Source organism: Mobula hypostoma, chromosome 17, assembly GCF_963921235.1.
Source record: "Mobula hypostoma chromosome 17, sMobHyp1.1, whole genome shotgun sequence".
Lineage (NCBI taxonomy): Eukaryota > Metazoa > Chordata > Chondrichthyes > Myliobatiformes > Myliobatidae > Mobula > Mobula hypostoma.
The window spans coordinates 4335508-4359199 of NC_086113.1; the positions used below are offsets into that span (position 1 = coordinate 4335508).

General features: G+C 43.8%; 1 protein-coding gene across 2 annotated transcripts in view; it reads left to right on the forward strand.

The window, feature by feature from the left end:
* Window positions 1-23692, forward strand: part of LOC134357797 (ubiquitin-conjugating enzyme E2 E1-like) — a 108478-nt gene that overhangs the window by 77181 nt on the left and 7605 nt on the right. The window contains exons 4-5 of one of the 2 annotated variants that reach the window (XM_063069451.1): window positions 1269-1416; window positions 4018-9583. In XM_063069451.1, the coding sequence (XP_062925521.1) occupies window positions 1269-1416; window positions 4018-4115 (246 nt within the window). In that variant the 3' untranslated portion in view covers window positions 4116-9583. Of the gene's footprint in view, window positions 1-1268; window positions 1417-4017; window positions 9584-23692 lie in introns of those variants that run through there. The other variant, XM_063069452.1, reaches the window with a different exon arrangement.

Below are 23692 nucleotides of genomic sequence, written 5' to 3' on the forward strand. Positions count from 1 at the left end.
AGAGCAGGGGTTTCCAGCCTTTGTTACGCCATGGACCCCTACCATTAACTGAGGGGTACTTGTTGGGAACCCCTGCTCAAGGCTAATAATCCCGAAATGGAACAATGATTTGCAGCAATGCTGAATGTTTAAATGAAGGGACAGTTGATGGGCAGTTTCAATTAAATATACATTTCAGTTTGATTAACTATATGCATTTGTAGTCTCTGGAATAGTTCTGTGCTCAATCACGTTGTAAGTGGCTATTATCTGTGTTTGCCGGGGTTATTTTAGATCTGCAGCTCTGATCCTAACCATATCTCTAAAATCCACTTGCATCAATCCCAGGTCAGTTCTTAGCCACCATCAACTCAGTAACTTACCGTCAAAGACTCAGAGACTTCCCAGCTCAACATCTTCTACTTGAGCATGTTTCTGCCGCCGCTGGCATAACGCAGTTGCAGCTTGGAACATTGGAAGCTGGGATTCAGTCCTGGTGACCTCTGTAGGGAGTCTGTACTTGTTCGTCCATCATTGACGTCGATGAGGACCTCGACACCATTATGATGATGATGGTGTCGAGATTAGCGCGTGATTTGGATTTAAGTGAGGGAGAGTTGCGCAGCGTCAGCCTCACTCTCTCTTCCCAATTCCCATCTGGATCCAGTGGCAAGACAGAGTCTAGACGGCTGGAGATGGGACTAGGCACAGTGGATGACCAGGACGTCTGCTGTGTCTTGTCCTGCTCTACACGTTCCACGACGCTTGCAGAGACCGCCTTCTTGACCGTTGGACCTTCCATTGGTCTCGTCCGCTCAATCCGCCGGAGTCTGTCTTCACGTGCTGGGATAGACAACTCCCTATCTCACCGAGGGTTTGAGACCCGTCGGCTACCCTCACCTGGTTTATCCGGCTTGTCGAAGCCGTTGCCCGGGGTGTGGTCGCTGTCGCATGCAAACAGCTACGGGGAGCCACAGGTGAGAACTGACTGCCAGGTGGGGACCAAAGGTGGACTAACCTGGAGTCTGTACACCCTCCCTGGGAATGCATGGGTTCTTCTCTGGGCCCTCCCATTGTCCAAGGACGTACTGGGTAGATTCATTGGTCATTGTAAATTGCGCCATGATTAGGTGAGGGTTGCCAGGATTCGCTGGGACAGCAGAGCTCGAGGGGCCAGAAGGGCTACTCAGTGCTGCATCACTAAATAACATAAATAGACTATTATTGGGCATATGTTCTGCTTTCTTATTCTTCAAAATTCCATGCTAATTTTTAAACGACATTGACAGGTGACATTCCGGACAAGAATCTATCATTGCAATATCAACAGTCAGGGAGTGATCTGTCTGGATATTCTGAAGGATAACTGGAGCCCAGCACTCACCATCTCGAAGGTTCTTCTGTCAATTTGTTCACTTCTAACAGACTGCAACCCCGGTAAGAGCAATTACATCATTTAATCTGCATAATGTAAATCCTTAACTAACTTTTGCTGTTTTTATCACACTGTTATACCCTTTTTTTTTGTATTTTAGTAACGGTTGGTTGAATTTTGGGTATCGGGCTGGTGCATTGTCAACTGCAGCTAATCAACAACTTCCTCTTTATGTCCTGACAACAGTTTTAAATAGATGCCAACGTGGCCATAAGACGATGCGGCCAATACAAAGATAGGTGGAGGGACAGGTAGGCTTGAGGAAGCAGGGAGTCTGCAGAAGGACTTAGACAGATTAGGACAATGGGCAAAGAAGTGGCAGATGGAATACCATGGCAGGAAGTGTTTGGTCATGCACAGTGGTGGAAAAGAAATAAAGACAGAGACTAAATGGGGAGCCATAAATAAATCTAAGGTGCAAAGCGGCTAGGCCATCATCATACTGGATTCCTTGAAAGTTAATTTGCAGGTTGAGTCTGTGGTAAAGAAGGCAAATGCAATGTTGGCATTCATTTCAAGAGGACTAGAACATAAAAGCAAGGATGTAATGTTGAGAGTTTATGTGGCACTGGTCAGACCACACTTGGAGTATTGTGAGCCCTTTAGGGCTCCTCAGCTAAGAGAGGTCGTGCAGGCATTGGAGAGGGTAGGTTATAGAGTCATCGGAGACTACAGCACAGAAACAGGCCCTTTGGCCCATCTTATCCATGTCAGATTATTAATCCACCTAGTCCCATCGACCTACACCCTTACAGTCATGGGTTCATGAGAATAATCCTGGGAATGAAAGGGTTAAGATATAAGTGTTTGATAGCTCCGGGCCTGGACTCACTGGAGTTTATAAGAATGAGGAGGGATCTCATTGAAACCTATTGAACATTGAAAGGCCTCGATAGAGTAGGTGTGGAGAGGATGTCTCCTACAGTGGAAGACTGTAGGACCAGAGGGCACAGCTTCAGAATGGAGGGCCGTCCATTTAAGATAGAGATGAGGAGGAATTTCTTTAGCCAGGTGTTGGTGAATCTGTGGAATTCATTGCCACAGATGACTGTGGAGGCCAAGTCATTGGGTAAATTTAAAGCGGAGGTTGTTCAGTAGATTATCCCTGATGAACCGATTATATTCTATTTACCTGAGTTTGTTATACCATATGAACCGGTTATATTCTCCGAAGAAGCAGCTAAAGGTGTTCATTCATTCATTATGTGCCGTGTCATATGACGTGGCTGATCATGTTCTTTCCATGACCATGATTGTTCTTGGCAAATTTTTCTACAGAAGTGGTTTGCCATTGCCTTTTTCTGGGCAGTGTCTTTACAAGACAGGTGACCCCAGCCATTATCAATACTCTTCAGAGATTGTCTGCCTGACGTCAGTGGTCGCATAACCAGGGCCTGTGATATGCACCAGCTGCTCCTATGACCATCCACCACCTGCTCCCATGGTTTCACGTGACCCTGACTGGGTGCTACACCGTGCCCAAGGGTGACCTGCAGACTAGTGGAGGGAAGGAGTGCCTTACACCTCCTTTGGTAGAGACGTATCTCCATCCTGCCACCCAAACTAAAGATGTGGCAGTTTTTATTATCACGTGTATAACTTTTAGCTGATGTGGACTTCTCAATTCTCTGAAAAGGAAAGAATTGTGGGATTCCTGTCCCTGGTTAAGACCCACTTATTTCTATTCCTTCCAACATTAAATAGATGATGATAATGCGGTCTCTTGTGCAAAGTGACGTGAGGCAGGCTGCTGCTTCATGGATGGAAAGTGGGAGACAATCTGGATCAACCTTTTTCACCATATACTCTTAAAGATATCAGGGGTTTGCCAGAAAACAGACAAGACACTGGAGGAACTCAGCAGGTCAGGCAGCATCTATAGCAGGGCTTCCCAGCCTTTTTTATGTCGGGGACCCCGACCATTAACCGAGGGATCAGTGGACTACAGGTCGGGAATCTCTGACCAATAGAGACAATAAACAGTCAACGTTTCGGACTTGTGAGCCTTCATCGAGGCTGGAGTTCCTCCAGCATTTTATGTGTGTTACTCTGCAGAATCGCTTGTGTTTGAGAATTTGCTGTGGTGTGTTGGTGCAACGTGAAACCATAAAAACAACATTAGCAATTATAAAGAATTGTATAAAGAATAAAGTTAGAAGTTTCATGTAGCTGTCCCTGTGTCAAGGGTCAACTTGATTGGCCAGATACATTTACTTGTGTTAGGAATTTGCTGAGGTGTGTTGGTCAGAGCACGACATACAACAAAAAGTAACAAGTCAACAACATAATGTAAAGTTAGAGGTTAACGTACGATATGTGCATAAATAAATAAACACCAGCACATGTTTACAATTAAGAAGTGGTTTGGACCATAGGCAGTAAGACGTAGGAGCAGAATTGGGACTTTAGCCCCAGTGAGTCTGCTCTGCCATGCTGCGTTTAAAGACTTTGGAGTGCAGTGATTGGGGTAATGGAAAGATAGTGGGGGCGGGTGGAGATGCTAACTAGAATAGTTTATCAGATTCTGTTGCTGGGATTGAGAAACCTGCACGCTGCGAGTTGTACCAGCAAAAGACTCACTTGCCGTTTCTTTTCCATTACAGCGGACCCTTTGGTTGGGAGCATAGCCACACAGTATATGACTAACAGGGCGGAACATGACAGAATAGCAAGACAGTGGACCAAGAAATACGCCACATAAACTGGATGGTCGTCATTGGTCTCTGGTGCAAACGAGCTGCTCCTCACTGGATCGAAAAGGGGAAGGGGCCGGGGGTGATGGGGTGGGGGGAGGTCAATGGCAGAAGCATTCCTATTACAGGTTTTAAATGCGACAAGTCTTTTATTTGCATAAGTCTAGTCAGAACTCTTGATGAGCTTTGTTATTGTAGCTTAAATAATAAACTATTGAAATGAATAGGTAGGAAATTCACATGGAAAAGTTCGAAGAATACGACATGATGGGTCACGAAGACCCAGATTTGTTACTGAAATATTAAGTGATACCTCTTTACTGGTATGAGTTTTACTTGTTTGCGTTCACTATGTACGGTCACAATTTGAAGATGTTTGCCAATCAGGGGTTAAAACAAAATGGAAATGTAAAGGAAAGCCAGCATCATTGAGAACTTCGAAAACCCCATTAGAATAATGGTCAGAGAATGTGGAATTGTCTTCATTCAGGGAATAAGAAATAAATTGGCAGAATGTTTGGGGGGGGGCAGGTTTTAATTTGCAGAAAGCAAGGAGACAATGTGAGAAGATTCCAAAATCCTTTCAAATAACTGTTTGCCTTATGTAAACTCAGCGTCACAGCAGTTGTGATATAGGGGCAGTTTCAATTTAATTTTGTACAGATTTGGGCACCGTTTAAAATTCACAAATTGTAACCTTCAAGACAGGTCGAAGGCTCTGAGTCTGTGGTGGTTTCCAATTCTACAAATATCTGTTTCAACGCACAGTTATGTCAATGGTCACGCTGTAGTCCAATGGGGGTATTGTATTGAAATATGTATGGCTGCTTATTTGATGCAGAGTTTGCAGAAAAAAAAGAGAAGTCTGCATCTTAATTCTAATTTTTTAAAAGACTTTAAACACCATTACAACTTGAGAATGAATTGTTAGCTATTGAAATCTTTAAAGTTCTCTCAGTTATTGTTATAAATCTATTGGCCTCATTCACGTTACAAAATTAAAGGAAGTTGGCCCTCAACCAGTCTGTAACCTCTGTAACTGCTGGTGTTGTCTTCGGGAAATTTACATGTAGTAATTAAAAACACTGATCATGAAATGTTACTCAGTGAGCAATACTTGAAAATCAGATAAACTCCACATTTACAACTTGTACAAGTTCAAGTTTAATTATCATTCAGCTTTACATGAATACAGCCAAACGAAACAGTGTTGCTCCAGGGCCAAGGTGCAAAACATTACAGTACCAACAGTCACACACAGCACATATGGGATAGGAGTAAAATGTACCATCACAAAAAAAAACTCATCCAAGACCCTGAGTCCCTGACTGTTGCAGCATTCTGCACTCGAACAAATACAGCCTGTCTTCTGCCGAACAAACGGTCTCTCCTAGGCAGCTGCAAACAGGCAACACCGCGACTTGAGGCCTAGTCTCCTGCCAGGCAAACACTGGAGGGCAGCATTTGTTCCAGCGTGGATGCCACAATACACTGCCTCCAGCGTCGACTCCGACACCTCTCTCCTGGACGGCTGCAAGCGGGTTTGAGGTCTAGTCCTCACCACCACCGAAGCCACACAGTTCCCCTGCCGTCGGCCACACTAATTAACCAGTGAACCAGACTCGCAGCATTCTTGCAGGAGTCTTACACAACTTCTATGTGAATCATCACCATGTGATAGGATGTTAAGATCCAACTTTGTTTTGGGCTCCTATGTCTTACAGTAAAAACTAGTACTGTCAGTGTTAGAGAATCTGGTTTGAGCTTCAAAGTGGTTATTAAACAACTCATTTAATATTTGCCGATTTAAAGGTGCTTATTGCTGGAAACTTTTCAGCAAAAATGTTGTGTGCACGAATAGCAATGTACTGCTTGTTAACTGAGTTGTAATGGGTGTTGTCAGTTTCCTAGTAATCAGAGTTCAAAGATTCAAGATTGTTTATTGCCATTCTTCAGTACAGTAAAGGAGACCAAAATGATTGTTTCTCCGGATCCGATGCAGCATAAAATAACACAATAAGAAGACAATTTTTAAAAATTTAAAATGCAATATATGTAAATATAAAAGCAATAACATAAAGTACAATGTTCAAGTGTCAACACGAGGTTCTGCAGATGCAACACGCACAAAATACTGGAGGAACTCATCAGGTCAAGCAACATCTATGGAAATGAATAAACAGTCAACTTTTTGGACAAAGACACTTCATCAGGACTTGGCCTGCTGAAGGGTCTTGGCCTGAAATGTCATCTGTTGAATACTTTGTATGGGCACTGTATTTTACACAGAATTATGAGGGGTATAGAGAGGGCAAATGCAAGCAGCTTTTTTCCAGAGTTTGGGTGAGACTGGAACCAGAGGCCATGGGTTAAGATGAAATATTTAAAGGGAATCTGAGGGGCGGCTTCACTCAGAGGGCGGTAAGAGTGTGGAACGAGCTGCCAGCGGAGATGGTGGGTGTAGGTTTGATTTCAACATTTAAGAGAAATTTGGCGGGCTATGGTCAGGGCGTGGGCTGATGCGACTGGGCAGGGTAACAGTTTGGCATGGACTAGATGGGCTGAAGGGCCTGTTTCTGTACTGCAGTGCTCTTTGACTCTATTTGTTCCACAGATGTAGTTGGTCCTGCTTCTTGTGAATGTTCGTAATTTATCAAAGGTAGTTTCAAGGTATTGCTGTCACAGGACTTTAAATAATTGTGTATCTTCATTAAACCTGACACAGAACTAGAAAGCAGTATCAGCTTTCTGCTTTTATATAATTGTACAATTAACAGACTAGAATGTTTTCTGTAATGGCTCAAGGAGGCATAATTTTAAGGTGATTGAGGGAAGTGTAGGGAGATGTCAGAGGTAAGTTTTTTACACAGGGAGTGTCGGTGCATGGACACCCTGCCAGGGGTGGTGGTAGAGACAGATACATTAGAGATATTTAAGAGACTCTTAGATTGCCACATGGATGATACAAAAATCGTGAGTTGTGTGGGAGGGAAGGTTAGATTGATGTTAAGGTAGTTTAAAAGGTCAGCACAACATTGTGGGCTGAAAGGGCTGTACTGTGCTGCAGTGTTCTATGCTAAAAATGGAGGGAAGGGTCAGATTAATATTAGAGTCAGTTAAAGTTCAGCACAACATCATGAGCTGAAGGGCCTGGACTGTGCCATAATGTTCCCTGTCTTACTGCATTCCATCAGGGCTGATTTATTGTTCCCCCTCAACCCCATTCTCTTGCCTTCTCCCCATAACTTGAGACATCCTTAATCAAGGATCTGTCAAACTTTGCTTCATGTATATGTGACTGTCGCTTCGGCTAGCCACTTAATATGGGGGTGATAGCCCCCCAGCCCGGCCAAACTTACAAAATCTTGTTTGGGTGGATGCTGTGTGATATGTTCCCTGTTACAAATCAGTACCATGAAATAACAAACAGTACACAATATGTGATGAAACAATTGAGCTTTATAATTCTTAATTTGACTATATGGTTAGTAAAGAAAACAAAAAATAGAAAAAGGGCCCATTCTCATGAAACACAACGTGCAACATTGAAGCCCACTGATAAGGCCGTTCGTTCACCATTGACCTCCTCTGCCACTGACCTTCAGACCCTCGCTCCCAGTCCACTCTGTCCAGTGGTCTACCAACTCTCACCATTCGCGTCTTCTCTCCCCGTCTCTCCTCGGCAAAAGACCGTGAAAATCTCTCTTGCAGTTTCACAAGAAAGAACAACATTCCAAAGCCCCGCTATCTCTAGTCATAACCCAAATATTGCTGCTACAGCGAAACCATTACATTAGCAGTGAAACATTACAGAGTGTTACATATACCCAACCTGATGACTTAGGGGAAGAAACTGGATGAACCAATCACCGTGGCGTCAGTCGACAGCCACACTCCTGACCTGTTGATGAAGCGGCTGGAGGTGAATTCAGATGATGCTTTCCTGGGGTAGAGATGGTTGTCCTCCAACAGTCCAGGTTTTTCTTAGTGTGAGATTTTGCTTCAGACAGTGGAGTGGCCCTGATCCAACGGACTTTAATGGTTGCTGTCAGGAAATCTGTCACATAAAAGGACGCTGGCAACCCTCCCCCATCGTCAAGGAGGTGGTGAACTCAAGAAGCCGGCATTCATCATTCAGAACCTTCACTGTCCAGGAATGCCCTCTTCTCATCATTACAGGAGCCTGAAGACCCACTTAACATTTTGGAAACAGTTTTTCGTCTCTGTCATCAGGTTGAGTATATGTAGAGCAGAGGTTGATAGGTTGTTGATTAGTCAAGGTGTGTCAAAAGTTACAAGGAGAATGGGGTTGAAATGATAATAAATCAGCCATGATGGAATGGTGGAGCAGACATGATGGGCTGAATGGCCTATTTCTGTTCCTATGTCTAATGGTCTTATTTCTGAACAGTCCGTGATAATTACTTTATTATTACTCATTCGCTCTATCTATTTACACACATCTCAGTAGGTACAGGAGTGGAACCTGGTGTGATGATCTGCTTCTGCAGCTCATCCACTTCAAGGTTCGACGTGCTGTGCACTCAGAGATGCACTTCTGCTCACCACTATTGTAATGTGTGATTATTTGAGCTACTATCACCTTCCTGTCAAACTGAACCAGTCTGACCTCTCATTAACAAGACATTTTCATCCTCACAATTGGCGTTCACACCATGCTCTGTAAACTCCAGGAGATCATCAGTTTCTGAGATACTTAAACCACCCCATCTGGCACCAACGATCATTCCACAGTCAAAGTCACTTAGATCACATTTCTTCCCCATTCTGATGTTTGATCTGAACAACAAATGAACCTCTTTACCATGTCTGCATGTTTTTACACATTAAGTTGCTGCCACACGATTGGCTGACTTGATACTTGCGTTAACCAGCAGGTGTACCTAATAAAGTGGCCACTTGGTGTATTTAATTCTGTAACTTGCAGTAACTTTTTAACCTTGCACATTATACTGCTGCCACAAAACAGCAAATTTCACATGTGTGTGAAAAGTGATAGAAAACCTGATACTGATTTTGAGCTCAGCTGCAACACCTCATCTTCCAGCAGTTTGTTCGTGGCTGTGCAGTGCAACCTTGTGAAAAGGGTGCGTCCCCCACTGCAGGGAAGATATGGTGGCATGAAACTGACACACAGGCAGTGCTGAATTGAGGCCACTCTTACCTTTATGGAAGCTTTGAACTGGCCCTGTTTGTCAGATTTTATTGTACTCTTAGATTTTCTGAAAGCATTGTGTATAAATTGCTGGGTTATTATACTTGGCTGTTGCTCAGATGGTTGCATATGTTTGGCCAAGTTCCAGGGCAGCTGGTCTGATGAATCAGCAGAAACCAGAATTGTTGTTGAAGTCTTTTTGCCATTTACCATTTGCAAAAAGGGGAGAGCGATTGCATTCGGTCTTCAAGGAAGATACCGGAAAGCAGGACGCACTGCCGTTGTAGGCTGCTCAGTGGGAATTCCTATGAAGAGCGGAGGGGGGGGGTGGTCATTGTGGAGCTGGACATTATACTCTTTCCATGTATTGAGGCAGAGTTCAAAGTAAATTTATTATCGAACCACGTATACGTCACTATATACCACCTTGAGGGTCATTTTCATACAGGACAATAAATACAATAGAATTATGAAAACTACATGTACAAACAACTGATGTGAAAATGAGACAAATTGTGCAAATAACAGATAAATAATACTGAGAACGCGAGTTGTGGAGTCCGGGCAAGTAAATCATTTCAGAAGTGAGGTGAGTGAAGTCATCCACACTCCTGATGGTACATGTTTGAGTTTATTGCCCTTTGTCTGTACATATATACAACCAAACAAAGCAATGTTTATTTTATTTAGCGATACAGCGCAGAGTGGCTCCCCCCTGAACTTCGAGCCATGCTGCCCCTGACAACCCCAACTGAACCCTAATCTAAACACAGGGCAATTTACAATGTCCAACTACGTTTTTGGTACGTGTTTGGTCTGTGCGAGGAAACCGGCAAACCCGGAGAAAACCCAAGCATTCCATGTTCCTCTGGAGCATGCTGCACCCACAAAACATACTGTATCACACACAGCAGGTAAACCAAAGTATTTATGGAGATACAGTGTGGAATCGGTCCCTCGAGCCACACCACCCAGCAACCCACAATTTAACCCGCACCTCATCACAAGACAACTTACAATGACCAATTAACCTACCGACCAGTATGCCTTTGGACTGTGGGAGGAAACCAGAGAACCCAGAGGAAATCCACGCGGTCTCAGAGAGGACATACACACTTCTTACAGATGGTATCAGATTGCATTCCAACATCTGACAGCGTGAGCTGTAACAGCATTGCTCTAACTGCTACATTACCATGGCACCCATAAAAATTACCATGAATAAGTTAATCAATATAATTCAAAATGCACGTATTGTGCAGCACAGGTAAACAGTAAACAGCTGCCCTAAGGTGGCAGGGTATTCATTAGTCTCACAGCCCGAGGGAAAAAGCTGTGCCCAGACTGACTGTCCTAGCCCTGATGCTCCTGTACCTCCTTCCTCTCGGTTTTGGATCAAGGAGATTGTGGGATGGGAGGTGGGAATCTTCAACAATACTTTGGGCCGTTCGTCTGCAACGCTCCTGGTAAATGGTTGTAGAGTGGTGGTTGCATGATGAGATCTGTTGGGGAAATGTGTTTGAGGTTTGGCCCTGTGAGTGAAGATAAGGAATGGTGGCAGCAAACGTAACAGATAAGATCATCCAGAGCTAAGAAACCCTTTCAAATAAGTAATATTCTAAAAGTAGACTAAAAGGCCACTCAAACTCGTTCTGTCCCACAATGGGTGTGATGTGATCCTGGCCTCCAGTCTATTTCTCTTTGTGTTCCTTGTGATTCATCTGTGATGCAACAAACTTCATTTTAGTCTTCAATGGTATTCTTCTGACAGATCCACCATCCTTTCATACTCTTCCAAAACAATATACCTCCTCTTTACTGAACTGGTAGATCTTTGCTACTTGTGCTAATGAAGATAAACGTCGTTCAACACCAGGTAGTCGTTGTTCTGACCAGGTAGTTGTTGGACTGACCGAGTAGTTGTAGGACTGACCAGGTAATCGTTGGACTGAACAGTTTGACAGGAGAAAGTTACAATACAAATATGAAACCACAAACACTGGAATTCTGACACTAAAACAAATATACAGGAAGAACTCAGCAGGTCTTAGGACAATAAGACATAGGGGCAAAATTAGGCCATTTTGCTCCATCATTCCACCATGGCTGATTCATTATCCCTCTCAACCCCATTCTTCTACCTTCTCCCTGTAACTTATAATGTCCTAAATAATCAAGAACCTATCAACCTCCACTTTAAATAGACCCAGTGATTTGGCTTCAATAGCCATTTGAGGCAATGAATTCCACAGATTCACCACCCTCTGGCTAAAGAAATTTCTCATCTCTGTTCTAAAGGGATGTTCTTCTATTTTGAGACTGTGCCCTCTGGTCCTAGACTCACCACTATAGGAATCATCATCTCCACATCCACTCTCTCTCTGCCCTCTGGTCCTGGACTCCCCCACTATAGGAAACATCGTCTCCACATCCACTCTATCTGTGTCCTCTGGTCCTAGACTCACCACTATAGGAATCACCTTCTTCACATCCACTCTCTATCTGCCCTCTGGTCCTGGACTACCCCACTATAAGAATCATCCTCTCCACATCCACCCTCTCTCTGCCCTCTGGTCCTGGACTCCCCCACTATAGGAAACACCCTCTTCACGACTGCTCCGTCTAGGCCTTTCAATATCCAATAGGTCAGCCAGCAAGTGGAGAGACAAACTCAAGTACAAAGTAAATTTATTATCAAAGTATGTCACCATATACAACTCTGAGATTCATTTTCTTGTGGGCATTCACTTAATCAACGAATCAATGGAACCTCTGATTAAAGATTACTTTTATCTGTCACATGTACTCAAAACATACAGTGAAATATATCATTTGTATCAACAGCCAACACAGTCTGAGGATTGTGATGCCATGTTTCCATAGCATGCCCACTACTTTCTAATATCGTTGGCATGCGGGGAGGAAAGCAGAACAGCTAGAGGAGACCCACGTGGACTCGGGGTGGGGGGAGGAATACAAACTCCTTACTGAGCCCCAACGGGTATCGAACCCCTGGGACTGTGCGGCATTACGGTATCCACTACACTATGTTCTGGCTCCTCAAAGTTCAAAGTACATTTATTATCAAAGTATTTATGTGTCAGCAGATGCAATGCTGGGATTCATTTTCTTGCAGGCATTCACAGTAAATACAAAGACGCTGTAAAGTAACACTTTCATTTTGCTGTATACATGTGTGATTGAATCATAATTAAGCACGAACTGTGAACTAAGAAACACAACAGAATCAATGAAAAACTGCAAAAATCAAAAATACAAAAGAAGTAATAATTAAATAAACAATAAATATTGAGAACATGAGATGAAGAGTCCTTGAAAGTGAATCTATAGGTTGTGGGAAGAGTTCAGTGATGGGGAGAGTGAACTTATCTCCTCTGGTTCAGCAGCCCGATGGTTGAGGGGTAATAACTGTTTCTGGGGTGGGTGTACCTTCTTCCTGATGGCAGCAGTGAGAAGAGAGCATGTCCTGGGTGGTGTGGGGTGGTTCTTAATTATCAATGCGGGTTTCCTGTGACAACTCTTCCAATCAATAGGTTGAAAAAAATCAACTTGAACTTGCAGATTTTAATGTCGATGTTCTAGGAAAATGAAGTTCTTTCGTAAGGGAAAATTGAGAAATCTACTTACTGTAACAACAGTGCATATAAACATTTAATATATCATTTAAAATATACTGAAATAATTGGTTGCAAAGTATGTAGTTGAGTTTATGTTCCATCATGGCACAATTGTCCCTGATATGATCGACTTCAGTCCAATCGTTCTGGTTAGTTTAGAATGCTGCATTGGAATATATCAGAACTGAGCTGACCCACTTGCTCGTCAACATCCGCAGAGACTCAGTGGGCAATGATTCAGCAGGAATAAAGTGGCTTTAATTGATTATAATATTGTGTAAACCTGGCTGCTTGCAAGCTGTGAAGTAGTCAGCAATGTCAATATTAATCAGAGATTATATGCAGGCAGATCAGCTCGACGGATGAAAGGTGTTAATTAAATCAGCTGTACTTGTTAACGGGGCAGAAACAATGGAGATCCAAAAGTCAATGTCAATTTGGTTTGAGAAGGATCAGTGTGTGTGTGTTTCATTTTACAGTGATTTTTGATAATGTACATACAATTGACTTTTTAAAATGTCTGTAACGTACTTACAGACTGCACTCTGCTTGGAGTACCTTTAATGTAAAAATAAATTCCTGAAATAGTTTTCTATTTTCTATGTGTTACAGAGTTAGATACTGTGGCTTCAAAATTTCACAGTACTATATTCAGAGCAAATTGGAAATTGGGGCACCACAGTAGTGTAGCAGTTAGCATGTCACAGTTCAGAGTTCAATTTCAACAACGTTTGTAAGGAGTTCATACGTGACCGTGTGCATTTTCTCCAGGAGCTCTGGTTTCCTCCCACAGTCCAAAGACGTACTGGTTAGAAACTTAATTAATCGGTCTTTGTAAATGAAATTTGTTAACACGGGGAATTCTGCAGATGCTGGAAATTCAGGCAACACACATAAAAATGCTGGCGAACGCAGCAGGCCAGGCAGCATCTATAGGAAGAGGTACAGTTGACGTTTCCGACCGAGACCCCTCATCTCGGCCTGAAACGTCGACTGTACCTCTTCCTATAGATGCTGCCTTTACCAGCATTTTTTATGAAATTTGTTAACTTGGTGGCAGCAGTACAGAAATATAGAGGAAAAAACTGAATTCCGGTATGTCTATTAAATAGTTAAGTTAACTCAGTACAGACATACAAAAAAGTAGTGAGGTAGTGTTCATGGGTTCAATGTCCATTTAGGAATTGGACGGCAGAGGGGAAGAAGCTGTTCCTGAATCACTGAGTGTGTGTCTTCAGGCTTCTGTACCTCCTTCCTGACGGTAGCAATGAGAAGAAGGCACGTCCTGGGTGGTGGGGGTCTTTAATGATGGACGCCTCCTTCCTGACGGTAACAGTGAGAAGAGGGCATGTCCTGGGTGGTTAGGTTCCTTAGTGATGGATGCCTCCTTCCTGAAGCACCACTCCTGGAAGGTGCCTTGGATACTACGGAGGCTAGTAACCATGATGGAGCTGACTAATTTTACAACTTTCTGCAACTTAGTTCAATCCACCATACCAGACAGTGATGCAGCCTGTCAGAATGCTCTCCATAGTAAACCTGTAGAAGTTTTTGAGTGTTTTTGGCGACAAACCAAATCTCCTCAAACTCTTAATGAAATATAGCCACTGTCTTGCCTTCTTTAGGGCTGCATCAATATGTTGTGTCCAGGTTGGGTCCTCAGAGATACTGACAGCCAGGAACATGAAATTCCTCACTCTCTCCACTTCTGATCCCTCTATAAAACCATAAGACGTAGGAGCAGAATTAGGCCATTCAGCCCATCAAGTCTGCTCCTCCATTCCATCATGGCTGATCCCGGATCCCACTCAAACCCACACACTTGCCTTCTCGTCTTCGATGCCCTGACCAAACCAATCTATGAGGAATGGCTTGTGCTCCCTCATCCTACCCTTTCTGAAGTCCACAATCAGTTCTTTGTTCTTACTGACATTGATAATAATAATAATAATAATGGCTCCGTCTATCTAAGTAGACAATGGATGCACCATCCTCTCCAGGGCACAGACCTGGGCAATGAATATGGAGATCCTGGGCTGCCCAGACATCAAGGTCCCCCTCTCGGTCTCGTGGATGTGGTCTAAAGGAATGCGAAGCAGTACATTTGGCGTCAGCTTGGCTGCAGGAGCTGCCGGGAGGTGACGTGATACGTCATCCAACCGCCTTAGGGGCTCCACTCCGGATTTGTGTAGGGTTTACTCCTTAGCCTTCTCTTCTCCTGAAGATACTCACAAGGCAGTGGGATCCGTAACCCTGGATAGGGGCCCATACCGGGTACTATCAGCCGGAGCCAGCTGAGCCCGGGACTCGTGTAGGGCAGGGTCGTCACGCCCTGTAGTAGTGACGTATGGAGCCACTACCCACTATCCACTGACATTGAGTGCAAGGTTATTGCTATGACACCACTCAACTAGCTGGTACAAAGCCCGTAAAAAGTATTCATTTCCCCCCACCCCCCAGAAGTTTTCAAGTTTTATTGTTTTACAACATTGAATCACATTAAATTGATTATAAATGCTTGAAGGCTAGTTGGGAAAATGCTTGAAGCTGTCATTAAGGAAGAAATAGCGAAACATTTAGAAAGGAATGGTTCATTAGACAGCCGCAGCGTGGATTCAGAAAGGGCAGGTCCTGTTTGACAAACTTACTGGAGTTCTTTGAGGACATAATGAGTGCAGTGGATAGAGAAGAACAGGTGGATGTCGTATGCTTGGATTTCCAGAGGGCATTCGATAAGGTGCCACACAGGAGACTTATAAATAAGATATAGATGCATGGAGTCGGAGGAAGTGTATTGGCATGGATAGTGGATTGGTTAACCAATAGAAGGCAGAGAGTTGGTATAAATGGGTGTTTCTCCGGTTGGCAGTCAGTGGTGAGTGGGGTGCTGCAGGGGTCGGTGCTGGGCCCACAGCTGTTTACCATTTACACTGATGATTTGGAAGAGGGGACTGGGTGTAGCATAGCAAAATTTGCTGATGACCACTAAACTGAGTGGAAAAGCAACTTGTACAGAGGATGTGGAGAGTCTGCAGAGGGATATAGATAGGTTAAGTGAGTGGGCCAAGGTCTAGCAGATGGAATACAACACTGGTAAATGCAAGATCATCCACTTTGGAAGGAATAATAGAAGAGCAGATTATTTAAATGGTGAAAGATTGCAGCATGCTGTTGTGCAGAGGGACTTGGGAGTGCTTGTGCATGAATCACAAAAAGTTGGCTTGCAGGTACTACAGGTTATTAAGAAAGCAAATGGAACGTTGGCCTTCATTGCTAGAGGGATTGAATTCAAGAGCAAGGAGGTCATGCTGCAACTATACAGGGTACTGGTGAGGCCGCACCTGGAGTACTGCGTGCAGTTCTGGTCTCCATACTTGAGGAAGGATATACTGGCTTTAGAGGCAGTGCAGAGGAGGTTCACCAGGTTGGTTCCAGAGATGAAGGGGTTAATTTATGAGGAGAGATTGAGTTGCCTGGGACTATACTCTCTGGAATTCAGAAGAATGAGAGGGGATCGTATAGAAACATACAAAAATTTTGAAAGGGATAGATAAGATAGAAGTAGGAAAGTTGTTTCCATTGGTAGGTGAGACTAGAACTAAGGGACATTGCCTCAAGATTCAGGGGAGAAGATTTAGGATGGAGATGAGGAGAAACTGTTTTTCCCAGAGAATGGTGAATCTGGAAATATATTTAAGATACAGTTAAATAGATTTTTACATAGTTGGGGAATTAAGGGTTATGGGGAAAAGGCAGGTAGATGGAGCTGAGTTTACGGACAGATCAGCCATGATCTTATTGAATGGTGGGGCAGGCTCGATGGGCCGGATGGCCTACTCCTGCTCCTATTTCTTATGTTCTTATGTTCTAAATACAAAACACAAAATAATTGACTGCATAAGTATTCACCCCTTCAGGTCAGTATTAAGTAGATGCACCTTTGGCAGCAATTACAGATTTGAGTCTGTGTGGATAGGTCTCTATCAGCTTTGCACATCTGGCCACTGCAATTTTTCCCCATTCTTCTTTACAAAACTGCTCAAGCTCTGTCAGATTGCATGGGGATCGTGACTGAACAGCCCTTTTCAAGTCCAGCCACAAATTTGCAATTGGATTGAGGTCTGGTCTCTGACTTGGCCACTCCAGGACATTAACTTTATTGTTTTTGGCTGCGTAGCTTTGGCTTTATGCTTGGGGTCATTGTCTTGCTAGAAAACAAATCTTCTCCCAGGTTGCAGTTCTCTTGCAGACTGCATCAGGTTTTCCTCCAGGATTTCCCCTCATTTTGCTGCATTCATCTTACCCTCTACCTTCACAGGCCTTCCAGGGCCTGCTGCAGTGAAGCATCCCCACAGCATGATGCAGCCACCACCATGCTTCACAGTAGGGATGGTGTCTTTTTGATGATGTGTAGTGTTTGGCCTTCGCCAAACGTAGTGATTGGTCTGATGGCCAAAAAGTTCAATTTTGGTTCCATCACATTATAGAACCTTCTTCCAGCTGACCTCAGAGTCTCCCACATACCTTCTGACAAACTCTAGCCATGATTTCATGTGATTTTTTTTTCAACAATGGCTTTCTCTTTGCCACTCTCCCATAAAGCTGTGACTGGTGAAGCACCTGGGCAATAGATGTTGTCTGCACAGTCTCTCCCATCTCAGCCACAGAAGCTTGTAACTTCTCCAGAATTGTCATAGGTTTCTTGGTGGCCTCTGTCACTAGTCCCCTTCTTGCATGGTCACTCAGTTTTTGAGGATGGCCTGCTCTAGGCAGATTTACAGCTGTGCCATATTCTTTCCATTTCTTGATGATTGACTTAACTGTATTCCAAAGAATATTTAGTGACTTGGAAATTTTCCTGTATCCATCTCCTGACTTGTGCTTTTCAATAACCTTTTCGTGGAGTTGTTTGGAGTGGTCTTTTGTCTTCATGGTGTAGTTTTGCCAGGATACTGACTCACCAGCAGTTGGACCTTCCAGATACAGGTGTATTTTTACTACAATCAATTGAAACACCCTGTCTGCACACAGATCTCCAAAAACAGATCTCCATTTAACTAATTATGTGACTTCTAAAACCAATTGGCTGCACCCGTGATGATTTAGTGGATCAGTTAAAGAGGGTGAATACTAATACAATCAATTGTTTTGTGTTTAATGTTTGTAATTAATTTAGATCACTTTGTGGAGATCTGTTTTCATTTTGACACAGGAGAATCTTTTTCTGTTGATCAGTGTCAAAAACGCCAAATTTTATCCACTGTGATCATATGTTGTAGCAATAAAACATAAAAACTTCTAGGGGTGGGGGGGTGGATAGTTTCTATAGGCACTGTATATCTCGCTCCTGTAAGCCTTCTTGTTACCATCTGAAATTCTGCCAACAATGGTTGTATCATCAGCAAACTTATAGATGGTATCTGAGCAATGCCCAGCCACTTGGACAGGTGTAGAGGGAACAGAGCAGTGGGCGAAGCCCACGTCCCTGAGGTGCACCTGTCAGCGAGGTGGAGAAGTTATTTTTAATCCGCACAGATTGGGATCATCTGTTTAGGAAGTCGAGGAACCCATTGCAGAGGGAGGTACAAAGGCACAGGTTCTGTAGTTTTTTGATCAGAACTGTAGGGATGATTGTGTTAAACGCTGAGCTGCAGTCAATAGACAGCATCCTGACATAGGTACGGTATTTGCATTGTCCAGGTGATCCAAGGCTGCGTGGAGAGCATCTGCTGTGGAGCTGTTGTGGCGATAGGCAAATTGCAGTGGGTCCAGGTCCTTCTGAGACAGGAGTTGATTCTAACTTTATACTTTATACTTTACTGTCGCCAAACAATTGATACTGGAATGTACAATCATCACAGCGATATTTGATTCTGCGCTTCCCGCTCCCTGGATTACAAATATTAAATATTAAAAATAGTAAAAATTAGTAAATATTAAAAATTTAAATTATGAATCATAAATAGAAAATAGAAAAATGGAAAGTAAGGTAGAGCAAAAAACTATGACCAACCTCTCAAAGCATAAATGTGAGTGCAACTGCAATGTGCAAAAGATTAGAATTTTGAGAGCAATTTGAACGATATCAGGTTTCTAATATTTTTTCTGTGTTAGTGTGTGTGTTTGTACCTGTGTGTGTGTGTGTTTGTGAGTGTGTGTGTGTACCTGTGTGTGTATGTGTCTTGTGTGAGTGTGGCTGCACGCCCATGTAAGCGTGCATGTCTCTTTGTGTGAGTGTATATGTGTGTGTTTGAATCCGTCCCTCTATATCTCTATCTCTCTCTCTCTATTTCTATCTCTCTCTCCCTCTCTCTATCTCTATCTTTCTATGCCAGATTAAGAGAGTGAACTAAAACTGATCCCGCCTGTCCCCCAGGACAGATGAATCACTTTTTACAAGTTTCATCTGAATGTGGCTTCAATGTAGCCAGATTAAACATTTGTCAGATTCCGGTTTATTATCAGCAACAGGAATATGGTGAAATGTGTTGTTCTGCGGCAGAAGTACAATGCAAAGACTGTTCAGATATGGTTCATGAATTGTTCAGAACTGTTTAAGCACAAGTTTAATCATCTGTACAGAGGTTATCACTGGACCAACATGAGCAGTAAGTTGGTTCTGTACAATATTTAACATTTTCAGTTATATACAATTTTATTTGAGTATTTCCTTGTGACATAGTTGAGGGATGTTTGGCCCATCGAGATACTGCTTTCCGTTGGAGGAACACCGTCAACCCCATTCCCACATTTGTGTCTGTGTCTGGTAACCAACTCTCTGTCCTGTTTCCACTTCCCACCACAGTCTGTAAGGAGTCTGTATGTTCTCCCCATGACTGTGTGGGTTTCCTCTGGGTGCTCTGGTTTCCTCCCACAGTCCAAAGACATACTGCTTAGTGTTAGTAAGTTGTGTGCATGCTATGTTATTAGTAAGTTTCCCCGGGATTAATAAAGTATGATTATGACTATGAGTTGTGTGCATGCTATGTTATTAGTAAGTTGTGGACATGCTATGTTTTTGCCAGAAGTGTGGTGACACTTGTGGGCTGCCCCCAGCACATCCTCGGAAGGTGTTGGTCATTGACACACAATGGCACGTTTCACTGTGTGTTTCAATAGACATGTGACAAATAAAGCTAATCTTTAACACTACTACATTCTGATGTGATTCTCCCAGCACTCACCTATGCAAAGGTTTATTGACTGTAGCCAATAATACAAAGAGACAGTCTCTTTTGGGACGTAGGAGAAGCTGACGTTGCAAACAGGCAGAGTCGTAGAATGTGCAAATCTCTACTCCACACAGACACACAAACACACACACACACACACGCACACTCACTCACACTCACACACTCTCTCACACACACACACTCACTCACTCACACTCACACACTCTCTCACACACACACACTCACTCACACTCACACACTCTCTCACACACACACACACTCACTCACACTCACACACTCTCTCACACACACACAATCACTCACTCACACTCACACTCACACACACACAATCACACATACAACATTCAAACACACACTCACACTGTCATACTTACACTGACACACACTCATGCACTCACTCTCTCAAACACACTGGCACATACACACACACACATTCATGGAGACACTCACACACACACTTGGATATACACTTGCACAGACTCTCTCTCTCTCTCACACACACACACACACACACACACACACACACACATGAACTCACAGACAAACACAGGCACACACACACATAGACACACATGCACACTCACACACACAGTAATGTACACACAGAGACACACTCACACACATACCTACACTTACACACACACTCACTGACAGTCACTCACACATACTCACACTCCCACACTCAGCGACATTAACACACACTCATACATACACTTACAGACACACACACATACACAGATACACAGCTCTGAAGGTCAGGGGTAAACCTGGGTCATTGAAGCTATATTTATGTGATTAAAAATACCAACTTTGGTGAGAAAGAGATTTTGATCAGTGTTAGTAAAACTGCACCACGTACAAATGAAAGAGATAGAGTCGTTGAACACTACAGCACAGAAGCATGCCCTTCGGCCCACTTTGTCCATGCTGAACTGTTATTTTGCCGAGTCCCATCGGCCTGCGCCTGGACCATAGGCCTTCATAACCCTCATCCATGTACCTATCCAAATTGGGTGCCACGGTAGCACAGCGACCGACGCGAAACTGTTACAATTTGGGGCATTCCGGAGTTCAGAGTTCAATTCCGGTGCTATTCTGTAAGGAGAACGGGGAAAAATTGCAGTGTCCTGATGTGCAAGGCTAATACAGATCTATCCACACAGACTCAAGACTGTAATTGCTGCCAAAGTTGCATCTACTAAATACTGACTTGAAGGGGGTGAATACTTATGCAATCAATTATTTTGTGTTTTATATTTGGAATTAATTTAGATCACTTTGTCGAGATCTGTTTTTACACTGACATGAAGGAGTCTTTTTCTGTTGATTGTGTCAAAAAAGCAAAATTAAATCCACTGTGATTCAATGTTGTAAAACATTTAAATGTAAAAACTTCCAAAGGGGTGCATACTTTTTATAGGCACTGTAATAAACTTAAACAATGACTATTAAAATGTTAACTATTTCAGCCTTAAAATGCATTTTATGTTGTGAAATGCCGCCTGGTGTAATAATTCATTGGAATGTTTGCATCAATAACTACAGCAGAGAGGAAACACATTCAAAGAAACACACAAAAGAAAAGGGAGAGAGGTCAGAAATAGTCCAAGGCCAACTTTGATTTAACACTCTGCTCTATTTAATACATCCCACAGTGAAAAGCATTTCCTCTCAAATACCTTAATCATCTTAAGTAAATTAGATCATCCCTTAATCCTCTATACTTGAGGGAAAGCAATCTGCTGCCGTAACTGAATCCTTTCAGCTACAGGAATATTTTGGCGAATATACATCACACCCTGTCCAAGATCCATATGTTCTGGAATGCAGTGAGAACCATATAATAGAGTTTGAATGGCACGGTAGTGTAGCAGTTTGCATTACACTGTTACAGTGCCAGAAACAGGGTTCAATTCCTGCTGCTGTCCATAAGGAGTTTGTACGTTCTCCCCCTGGGTTTCAAACACATGGGTTTCCTCCGGGTGCTCTGGTTTCCTCCCACATTCCAAAGATGTACCAATCTCAGTTAGTAGCTCAGTTGGTCACATGGATGTATTTGGGCAGCGAGGGCTCATTAGGATGGAAGGGACAGTTCCCGAGCTGTATCTCGAAACAAATAAAAGAACAAAATTAAATAAATAAATCTTTATTCTTTACAATTGTTGAATATTGTTTTTTTTGTTATATGTCACACCATGACGAACACACCACAGAAAATGTAAATGTATACAATGGACTGTATCTCTAAATCAGTAGATAAAATAATTCATTCTCCATGTTCCCTTCCACTCTACCTTGCCCTCCATCACAACCAACCCAACCCTTTCTCCATCTCAATTGTCTCCGTCCCGTCTCCATCTCAATCCTCTCCGTCCCATCCCCATCTCTCTCCGTCCAGTCCCCATCTCAATTCTCACTGTCCCGTTTCCATCTCCATTCTCTCCGTCCCGTCCCCATCTCGACTCTTACCGTCCCGTCTCCATCTCCATCCTCTCCGTCCCATCCCCATCTTGACTCTCACCGTCCCGTCTCCATCTCCATTCTCTCCGTCCCATCCCCATCTTGACTCTCACCGTCCCGTCTCCATCTCCATTCTCTCCGTCCCGTCTCTATCTCGATTCTCTCTGTCCTGTCTCCATCTTGATTCTCTCCGTCCCGTCTCCGTCTCGATTCTGTCTGTCCCATCTCCGTCTCGATTCTCTCCGTCCCGTCCCCATCTCGATTCTCTCCGTCACGTCTCCATCTCGATTCTCTCCGTCCCATCCCCATCTCGATTCTCTCCGTCCCGTCCCCATCCCGATTCTCTCCGTCCCGTCCACATCTCGATTCTCTCCGTCCCGTCTCCATCTCGATTCTCTCCGTCCCGTCCCCGTCTCATTTCTCTCCGTCCCGTCCCCGTCTCAATTCTCTCCGTCCCATCCCTGTCTCAATTCTCTCCGTCACGTCTCCATCTCGATTCTCTCCGTCCCGTCCCTGTCTCGATTCTCTCCGTCCCGTCCCCATCTCGATTCTCTTCGTCATGTCTCCATCTCGATTCTCTCCGTCCCGTCCCTGTCTTGATTCTCTCCGTCCCGTCCCCATCTCGATTCTCTTCGTCACGTCTCCATCTCAATTCTCTCCGTCCCGTCCCTGTCTCGATTCTCTCCGTCACGTCTCCATCTCGATTCTCTCCGTCCCGTCCCTGTCTCGATTCTCTCCGTCCCGTCCCTATCTCGATTCTCTTCGTCATGTCTCCATCTCGATTCTCTCCATCCCGTCCTTGTCTCGATTCTCTCTGTCCCGTCCCCATCTCGATTCTCTTCGTCATGTCTCCATCTCGATTCTCTCCGTCCCGTCCCTGTCTCGATTCTCTCCGTCCCGTCTCCATCTTGATTCTCTCCGTCCCGTCCCTGTCTCGATTCTCTCCGTCCTGTCCCCATCTCGATTCTCTTTGTCACGTCTCCATCTCGATTCTTTCCGTCCTGTCCCTGTCTCGATTCTGTCCGTCCCGTCCCCATCTCGATTCTCACCACACTGTTGCCTTTGGCGATTCTCTCTGTGCTGTTGCCTCTGGTGGTTCCTTGCTTTGTTTCTGTCGG